The sequence below is a fragment of the Pavona decussata genome, unplaced genomic scaffold, assembly GCF_977016875.1.
Source record: "Pavona decussata unplaced genomic scaffold, jaPavDecu1.1 SCAFFOLD_223, whole genome shotgun sequence".
Classification (NCBI taxonomy): Eukaryota; Metazoa; Cnidaria; class Anthozoa; order Scleractinia; family Agariciidae; genus Pavona; species Pavona decussata.
In genome coordinates, this window is record NW_028145628.1 from 3,833,102 (window position 1) to 3,843,058 (window position 9,957).

The 9,957-nt window shown below is 39.2% G+C and overlaps 1 protein-coding gene across 1 annotated transcript; it reads right to left on the minus strand.

Annotated features, from left to right (window-relative positions):
• Positions 1 to 568: 568 nt before the first annotated feature.
• On the minus strand, positions 569 to 8,970 carry LOC146459247 (uncharacterized). The gene is made up of 5 exons (XM_085089819.1): positions 8,693 to 8,970; positions 5,724 to 5,835; positions 3,790 to 3,840; positions 2,347 to 2,515; positions 569 to 758 (listed from the first exon to the last, which is right to left on the minus strand). Exons 2-5 carry the CDS (start codon positions 5,814 to 5,816, stop codon positions 712 to 714), a joined length of 360 nt encoding a protein of 119 aa, XP_084945945.1. The 5' UTR covers positions 5,817 to 5,835; positions 8,693 to 8,970; the 3' UTR covers positions 569 to 711.
• Positions 8,971 to 9,957: the final 987 nt, after the last annotated feature.

The following is a 9,957-nucleotide window of genomic DNA, read 5'->3' on the forward strand; positions in this document are numbered from 1 at the left end:
ACGGCCCGAGTAATAACGCATTCTGATTGGTGGAATTTCGCGACGCACACCGCCTGGGAACATGGAAACTGGTTTACTAGTTAAAAAGATTCTTTGAGAGCCACAAGTTCGGGATGGGCAGCTGAAATGGTGATATTTGAAAGACCTTGAAACCGTTTGACGGCGAATAATAACTCCTCTTTTTGACCGTTGACGGTTACATTTTAGGCTGTTTTACGGCTGATAGTTGACCTCATTGAGTCTCAGAAGGTTCTTTAAATTGCACAGATTGTCAAACATGACGAAAGTTTACTGCAACGAAATAAACGGTTGTATTATTAAACTCATTTTGTACTCTCTCATAAAATTGCTGTGACGCTGTTGAGTCGAAAACTCTGCGCCCTGCCGTAAGTCCATTTTGCCATATATGACAGCTAAAACTCAAACTAAAATGGCCAAGACTTATACCAGGTTTCGATTTTTTTTAGGGGGGGGGGGGGTTGAGCAGGGGAGGGGGGTGGTGGGAGGGTGTCTTCTTGGGCCTCAACAAGATTTTGTAGCGAGACTTAAAAATTAGATATCAATAATATAACCTTTAACCTGTTATTTATTATTGTTATCAATCAAACCCTGCCATAGGCTACAAGTTATCGGAACAGTTAAGGTCCGCCCTAAACACCCAGTTTGTTTATTTCTTGTTCTGTGACGTGACTGCCATTAAAGTTCCTTTGTTTAATCGCGATCCTTTTTAAAGAAAAACGACGGCAACTTCCCGAATTCTGCAATTAAAAATAAGAGCTCTGTTAATTGTTGGATGAGAATAGATGAAAGGACAATGACGCTGTACGATAACTTATAATAAGCAGTGTATTAGTAATGGTAATAGGACTGAGTGGAGTACAATTCAGGGAGTAATCAGGCGAGTAATTTAAAATTTACGAGCCTGATTACCCCTAAATTGTACGACACGAAGTCCTATAACCAATTAATTGTGCCAATAATAAAATGCGAGAATTTCAGTCTTGGAATATTTATTAACGTAAGAAATAGAGTCCAAAGCAAAAAAATGACTGGTTTTAACTTTGAATGTGGAAGCCTGAATAAAAATCACTGGACCAGTTAGTTTCCTCCATTTTTCTTTTCCAGTTGAAGCTGGACAGCTTACCTGGTCAAAATTTTTCATTGATTTCTATTGGCTATCATGTGCCATGTAGTGAAATTTCATTGGCTAGTGGCATTTGCTACTTGATTTTCATTGGTTCTTTAACGTATAACTGTCCAAATTGACCTGTCCGATTACAAGCTTCTAGTAATCGGACAGGTCAAATCGGACAGTTTTGGAGTTACATAGCAAAATTAAGCTATAAATATGGGCTGTTAAGAACCAATCATATTCAAGCATTTTTTTATTGACACAATTAATTATCATATCGTTGGTTAATGAAGGTTGTATGATATTCATAGTTAATTCCTGCGTGCGCGCCCGGAAATTTCCTTGTCACGTATTCAGCGTCACGCAAACGTATCTTCTGTAAATTCCACTTCTGTTTTGGTTGCGCGCCCATTTTTTTTTTTTTTTTTTTTTGGGGGGGGGGGGGGGGGGGCCTCTGAGCTGAGGCTCATTCCCCTAGCAATACTATATTATTATATCATGCACAGCAGATGATGGGGTATACGGTAAGTTATAGGACGTTCGAGCCTCCGTCAGAGCATGCGCAAGAGATTTTGAAATTGCATTCTATGAATAACCGAGCCCCGACAACTTACGACAGGTGAAGAAGCGGCTGGTGATACATACTGTAGCAGTAAGAGCTATAGCACGAACCTCAGTTCGATGATCAAATTCTATTCCATGTTAACAGGGAAGCAAATTGTCACAAAAAAAGAAGTGATTTCAGTGTCTTCGTCTCAAATTTAGTACTTAGAGCATTTTAAGGCCAGGGTGAAAAGAATTACGGACAGCCAACTGGTTCATGGGTAGTATGCAAAACTTCGGAGGTCAAGGAGCTGTTACAACAACAACAATAATAACAATAGATGCTTTTCCTAATTATTAAAATGATTACAATAGGACCGACCGATAAATAACAATTGCTACTGAGTCTAGTCAGGTCAGTCGCAAGGTTAGTAAATAAATAAAGGCGGTACGTGCTCCTTCGTTTTTATTCAGAGCTTGGTAATCTATGGTATAGCAGCGCACGCGGTCTGCTAAAGCCAGCTTGGGTAAGTTCATGAAAGCTATTAGCTAACTTCGAGAGTGATTCAGCTGTGAAATAATCTCCCCTTTGAACCCTAGCTTGGACTAGCTATATACATGACTGTATGTAGTGTTTATTTTTACAATGATCATTCCTCCTTTTTAGGTACCTTCTTGGTTAAGTACTCCATCCTCGTTTGTATCTGCTCTAGATAATAGCCCTTTGGCGAAAAGAAGCGGAACCGTCCCATCACTGCCTGACTTTTTCTGCATAAAAAGCAGCAACTCTTCTGCAGTGACAGAGCCATCTTTAGAGCCATCAACCTCTTCAAAAACTTCCTGTTAATAATTAAAAGAAAAATCCAGAGAAGGTAGGTATGATGGAAGCCTTATCTTCAAATTGGACCATGGTAAACACCAGGCTTAAACTAATCCCGGGTAAGGACTTCAGGGGTCGGCTTCATATCGGTACGCCATACGCGGAGGTTCAGCCCTTAATATGTTCCTTTTTCATTCTCGTGGTATGCTAGGGGTAGAAAACGTTTATTATTATAAACGGTAGTAGAACTGAATTTGAACCAAAAGAATGGCAGTTAAACCGGCTAAGTACTTGAAAGGATGATAAAGACTGAGAAGACATTCCGAGTGGTATGATTATGCTTTTCCCAAGAACTGAAATGAGACGGTACAAATGAGAGTCTTGTATTCTAAAACTAAGCGGATACATAGTTTCGTTAAGTTTGAAAATTTTATAGACGTTTCTATGGTAACGGCAAGGGACTTCCCTCTCTTCCTCATCATGGTCAGTAGCAAATGGTACCCTTAAAAGACATTTCTCAGCGAATTTGACGTCTATGATGATAAAACGTAGATGTTGACGCGGCAAAGGCAAAGTCCGTGATATTATCACAGATTTCGATTGGGGATAAACAATCTTTTTTTTTTGTAAGAACGTCTAATTTTGAGGCTGAAGCTGAACGTTAACGTTCTTATTATTGTTGGCAAGTTGAGCCTGGAAAGTTCTTTAGATGTTTTTAAGTTCTCTGTTATAGTAATTCAATAAATCTATGCAGACGTGACCAAGACACCTATTATTTGGGTTAATTGGACAATATAGACTGAAGTTTCACCTGTAGTATTTTTGTCCGTATTTATACTGTTCATTTTAAATACATTTGGTCAAAATAAAAATGTTGTTAACTGACTCTCAACCTGGATAATGTTCTTAGTATGTTCTTGAATTTTAGCTAAATCTCAGCCTCAGCGTTTTTTATATACAAAGAAAAGTCAGTACATAGGCATTGTGTTCGAAGAATGAGAGACCAGATGCTACCTATTTTGTCGACGAGAAATTCATTCCGCATAATAATCGGCCATACCCATATCCGAGTAGATAATAATAATAATAATAATAATAATAATAATAATAATAATAATAAAATAATAATAATAAAAATAATAAAAAGAATCTCTTTGAAGCATGTAAAATAATCTATTCTGGGGCGTTAAAGCGGAGATGGAAAATGATCTTTGAAACAGGAGTGATGAAAATATATCGTACTCTCTATTTGCACCTTATAAATAACATCTACAAAAACCAATTAGGTACTTACGCGTACGGCTCTGTCCTTGTCCGTTTTGGCCGTATCCTTCCCTTGTTGTACCTGTTGTGCATCAAAATTTTGAAATGACCTTGATCGATAAAGGCTAGGCCGAAGGAAACAAGAAAAAAGTAGCCAGAGAAGGAAAAGAGTGATGCTTGTATTTTTACCTAAAATGCGGGGGTTAAAATGAAAGAATATCCTGTCTTTATTGCAATTTATTGAAAAGCAAAAAACTGCGAGGCCACACATGCGTTAAAGTATTATGAAAAAGAAAAAAAGTGAATTAAACTTGGGGGCAATACCAAGTGGAAGCCGAGATAGAAAATCTTAGCTTGCACCTTCATGTCATTTATCAGCCTCCCAGATCAGGCTCCATATAAAGTTCTCCTCCCCAGGGGTCGGCTAAAATAACGCCATTCAAATCATCCAAATTGAGGCCGATGTTCACGGTCAAGCGCATGCGCGAGCAGAACGTCTCAAAAATAAATTAGTATAAATTGTACGGATCGACACTAAATTCGATGTGAGCTTGTGGAACAATCTGTTGAAATCTCGCCCGAATTTAGATCATCGGCTCTTCGTTCTTCACTTTTTATAATCTTTCTTTCCGGTTGTAAATATTAGTTCGATGTTTGTAAGGTTAAAAGTGTTTTAGCATCCGAAAACGACATTTTTGTCGATGGATCGTACTCAAAGGAGACGTCGCGGCCGACCGGCGACTGGACGTTATGTGGACTCTCTGGAAGCACAGAAGTTAAAGCAGAGAGAGTGGAGTGGATGTAGAAATCCTGTGTGGTTAACAAGATACGTCCACCAAACGTGGAAAATTGGTAAAGGGATAAGTCTGTTTAAAATAGACAACGATTTCGCGGCACATCTGCTTTCGCTGGAAATGGCAAAGGTCACCAACTGGCTTTGGATGAACTCGCGAGGATTTTCTAGATTTCAATCGTACTGTTTGTTCATATGGAAGTCAACTGTCAAAACGGAGAATTCGACGGACAAACAGCATCAAACATCAGCGTTTTGCTTTGGATGGAAAAAGTTGTACAACACTGAGACGCGAAGCGAATAAATATGTGATCAAATGTGCGAGTTAGTTCTAGTCGTCTATTAGCGGGCTCGAATAGCGGGCAGTAAAAAAAAAATGATTTGTGGCAAACTACAAAATCTATTGTTAGGTATTCATTTATCTATAAAATTATGGTAATTGCGAATGGCAAACGCATGTTTTGATCTGCCACCATGGCAGAGTTTTCTCCGGCACATGCATTCCAGCATCTCGGAAGGACACTCAGTGTTGTTGTTACTAAACGGTCGCATCGCTTCTTGAAGCTTGCGAATTTCTCGTTCTTCGCCTTCTCGCTGGCCTAATAAAACCAGGCTATCGAACGAACACACTATAGTAAGTTTATCACTGAATGCTGATGAAATACTGGATTTAAGTACGTAAGTTTGAGGGAGCTTCTCGGCTTTTTGAACCGCGCGTAATAAAAAAGGTCGATGCCGCGAGATATCGACATTGTACTAAAATAAAACCGTATACCTTCGCATATGTTCGTAAGTTCTGGCATTTCTTGAATGTCATGGGACATTTGCACGAAGCGCTGCAAAAATCCCGATGTGTTTTACTTGGGCAGCCTTTTGGTTTCTTTCTGAAACGTGACCGAAACACTGGCCGGTTAGTTTATTTTTATGCCAGCAAGTTGTAAGACTTGCCCGCCGTATCCCGCCGGTGTTGTGTACTCGCTTCTAATTGGTCCAAAAACAATTAGCTTGACAGCGCTTAAGTTATCGCTCGCACATGCGCCGAACCGTGAAACTCTCCCTTTAATGGTAACCAAGGCTTTATTGTATGAAGAACTACCTCCCACATGAAGTCAGTCAGATTGAGAGGGCAGCGGAGAGCAGATGGGTTCAACAGAGGAGTTTTAAAAGCTTACCTTCTTTTTCTTTTTGGACTTTGGACTACTCGTCACAAGATAAACTGCCACGGCTATCAAAAGAACCAACAGAAGCAACTTGGACTTCGCCATGGCGGACTTTCTTGTTTCACTGGCGTTGACATGAAAGCGGGAAAGTGCGAGGGCACGCACGTGTGATCATAAGAATGGAAAGGAGATGAACAGTGAGTATTATGTACAAAATCTTGGCCAATCCGACCCCTCCCCTCCCTCATTCATAAGTCTGATAGTACCCTCCACTAAAACGTTGAACTTATGCAGGATGAGGCAATGATTTTATTACTCTGTACTACATCACTTGATTGTGCACTTTCTATTTGATTCTGCATATCAAGCCTCTATTTCATCCTCGTTACTTGGAACTCAATGCTTAAAATACCGTTTTTTTTTTGTGAGCCAATAAGGCGCGCAAGAGTGCTGGAAAGCTCAGATTTGTACTACTGTAACTAGGCCAGACCCTCACCACATTTACTTGTTTTTAACTGGAAGATTTTTATGGAGAAAAGATGTGACTTGAGAGGGAACTAAAAAGTGACAGTGATTTTTTTTTTGCACACCAACAGTAAGAAGGCCAGTTTACAGACCAGAAATGGCTCATCTCGATTCACTGTTAATGTGCCCCAGGTGAAATTTCATATCCCAGCGATGCGAGTTAATAGAGATTCTCTTATTTCGAAAGCCCTAGCTGTAAACGATGAGAAAGGGGCGATACCAGTTTTTCAAATTGATCCGATAGCGCAACGTCTCCCGATATTTTTTTGTATTGATTTCGATATCGATTTTATGAGGTTATCTTCTGTGATTGTCACGCCATCACGAAAGGTCGTGTTCATGCTCAAACTAGAAGCAAAATATAAACAAGTGGAGATCCTTGATTACAGAACTGCGTTCGAGTAAAGTACAAGAAAACAGGCTAGTAAAATAGAAAAGACAAAAAAGAAACAGAAAAGTTATACACATTAGCTTTTGCTGGGAGAGTAATAAATATTTTTTAAGGGTTTCCAAGCGGTTATACAGTAGTTTTGAGAGAATTTTGATTGAGGAATCTAAAAATGTTCTGGCGGATTTTAATTTTTAAAAATGAAAATAAGCGATGATGAAAACTAACAACGTTTCGACATCCACATGAGTCTTGAGTACATCGAAACGTTCTTCGTTTTCAGTTTAAAAATGTTTCTTAAAATTGTTATTGATGTTAATTTAGTTTTGATCAATAATGATTTCTTGAAACATAAGCAAGCGAAAATTAAAGTTAATAGCCGACGTTTCGGCGTCATCGTGACACCATTCACAAGGCAAAGTGGATAAATTAATGCGAAGATTTGGTTTCTATACTTTACAGTCTCTACAAATTAGCATATTAACAATGGATCACAAGTTCTTCAGGTGATTCGCGCAAAGGTATTCACCTGAAGAACTTGTGATCCATTGTTAATATGCTTATTTGTAGAGACTGTAAAGTATAGAAACCAAATCTTCGCATTAATTTATCCACTTTGCCTTGAGAATGGTGTCACGATGACGCCGAAACGTCGGCTATTAACTTTAATTTTCGATGTTAATTTAATTGAGAAAAATAAGCAGGGAAAAAAAAGTATATCTAGTGCTGTGACACTGTTTTGAATTTGTATTAATTTTATTGAAGTTTGTACATGTCGATTTGTAGTTTGAGGACTGTTCATCTTAGATTTTTAGCAGAGTTTTGCAGTTAAATTCTTGAATGTCCGACGTCATTGTACTTTCACTTCAGCCTGAACAGCCATTTTGATAGCGCTAAAGCTAAGCGACGTACGCGCCGAAGAGTGCATTGAAAATGCAAATATTCATATGGACCACGTCAGGAGGTGGCTTTACGCAGACACGTATACAACTTGCGGAACACCACACGGTATTAAAACAACTCCAAGACTTCAACTTGCATGAAACCAGTTACCGTCTCATTAGTAAAGGGACTGTTTTTATGCTGTAGAGGTGGTAGCAATCTTGTGCAAGACATCCTGTAAAAGCCCTCGACAGAAGGATCAACCATTTTAATCCGGCCTATAATACAAGGACCGCCCCTAGGGGATATCTGCATGTTCGGGATTATACCTTAATCCGGCCTCAGAAATTCGGAATTAGTTGTAGAGAAAATACAACCAAATCTTCTTCGGCAAAACGTTAGCTCTGAAAATTTCGTAACGCTGGAAAACTAACAATTCCGTTCGTTTTCATTGGGCAAATTTTGTGTGGTAAAAATGCTAAACTGTTCAGCTAGCACTTTCGGAAAGCCAGCAACAGCTCAGTTGTAAAATTGGGAGAATAAGACACCTTTCCCTGAAAATTTCTGCGATGTAATGTTCAGCTGAAGCGATACGAAAAGATCATACTAACTACAGTCGACTCCCGATAACTCGAACCCTCGCTAACTCGAACCTGGCGATAACTCGAACCAATTTTCCTTTTCCTTTGGGTCATTTTCTAAGAAGATATAACGAAGAGACAAAGTTCTCTGTTACTCTGAGTTTCGTGCTCTTATATAATTTTACCCTCGATAACTCGGACCTTTTTCGATTTCCCTTGAAGGTTCGAGTTTTCGAGAGTCGACTGTATTTGCTTGCACAAAACGATCTGGGAACACATGATAACATTCTAAGTATAAATTATGCTTAACCATTCTCGTTCACTGTCTCGTTGGGTACTCCTGATAATATTGGATAAGCATCTCGTATCGTTTATCCAGCTAGCAGTTCCTGGTAAATATGTTCAAAGACGAAGTTGAGTGATGGAAATGATTCATCGCCTATCCGGGTTATAGGCAGATTTTTCTGTTGTGGATGAAATTCTAAACTATTCTAAAAACTAAGCAGTAGGCTTCTCCGGCATGTACATATATTATCATTCAAATAAAAGTTAACGTTAAAATCTTAAGTGTGACCGCTCAGAAGAGATCCCATAGTTTTTCTTACCTTGATTTTTCTGAAGCCCTTTCTTTACCTTTCCTTTTAAAACGTGAAATGAGAGTCCAGATGAGACCAGGATGAGTGGATCGAGATCACGTCCTCAACAAAAGAAATGGACGAAACAAATAATGCGCCAGCTTTGTTCCGCAAAATTTAATAAAAGCAAACTTAATGTCACTCCAGATTGACGTTTGTAAGGTAAAGTACATGGTAACACTTTAGCTTGTAACTGCCCACGAGTGACGACCCGATTACGAGTACTGACGTCGCAGAAAGTTTCAGCCCGGCCAAGCAGCCTGATTCAAACCTTACCAACCCGGCTGAAATGATCTTTGTGATTTTGTATTTCTCATCTTTGGCACCCTTGACTGCATTATTCTCCCATCCACGTGATATGGTGTAATTGCGCTCAGGCAGAAAATCTTTGTCATGTAATGGCAACCGGCAATCTTACCTAAACCGAACGTGTGTGTCAGCCTCAGGGGAGATTATTTCAACATTGATAACTATTACGGCTGTCGACAAGTTGCTGGGCAACTTTTTCTTATCTTTTCGCCGTTTTCATTTTGAGCGCCTTTTTGTCATTCTTAAGCAACTCAAGTAGCTTTAGAGTAACAACATTTTTTTTGCAAATATCACAGCATTGCAGACACCGTGTTTCAAAATCTAGCAGATGTTACCTTGACCGATGACGTCACAAAATTTGATATCGATGTTGAACAGTTAAAATGTAAATATATGAAACATATAATTTGAACTGCAAATGAAAGATCAAATAGAAGAAAGATCCTCGCAGTTACTACGCAACTTAAGCAGTTGCGATAAGAAAGCCTGAAAAAAATTCAGACTTGAACGGAATAAATGACCTCTGCGGGTCGGTGCAGTATACCAACTGGGAGCTGGTCATATTGTGAGTTCGTAATATACCCGTGAAGGATGAATAAGGTTCGAATGCCGTTCTAGCCTGAATTTTTTTTAGGCTTTCTTTTCGCAACTGCTCAAGTTGCGCAGTAACTGCGAGGATCTTTCTTCTATTTGAGTTATCAGATAGTGTTCGAATAAGCAGTGCGCCACTTACAAACCGCGTGGGTAATTATAATTGTTATAAAACATGTTTTTGTACATGTACCTTCAGTCTTATACTGAATGACTTTAACAAATCAGCGACCGATGAGGAGAACACAGACCCACCGTTAACTACCGTTGAGAAAGTCCTTCAACAGCCCACTGCCGCATAAGAGTACTTTGCTATTCAAACAGAGGCAGCACCA

Coding starts and splice junctions, on each gene's coding strand:
- LOC146459247 (XM_085089819.1), bottom strand. CDS start 5,816: ATGGCGAAGTCCAAGTTGCTTCTGTTGGTTCTTTTGATAGCCGTGGCA. Junction 3,841..5,723: donor AGTCCAAAAAGAAAAAGAAG/GTAAGCTTTTAA, acceptor GATGCACAACAG/GTACAACAAGGGAAGGATAC. Junction 759..2,346: donor TGGAGTACTTAACCAAGAAG/GTACCTAAAAAG, acceptor TTTTAATTGCAG/AATTCGGGAAGTTGCCGTCG.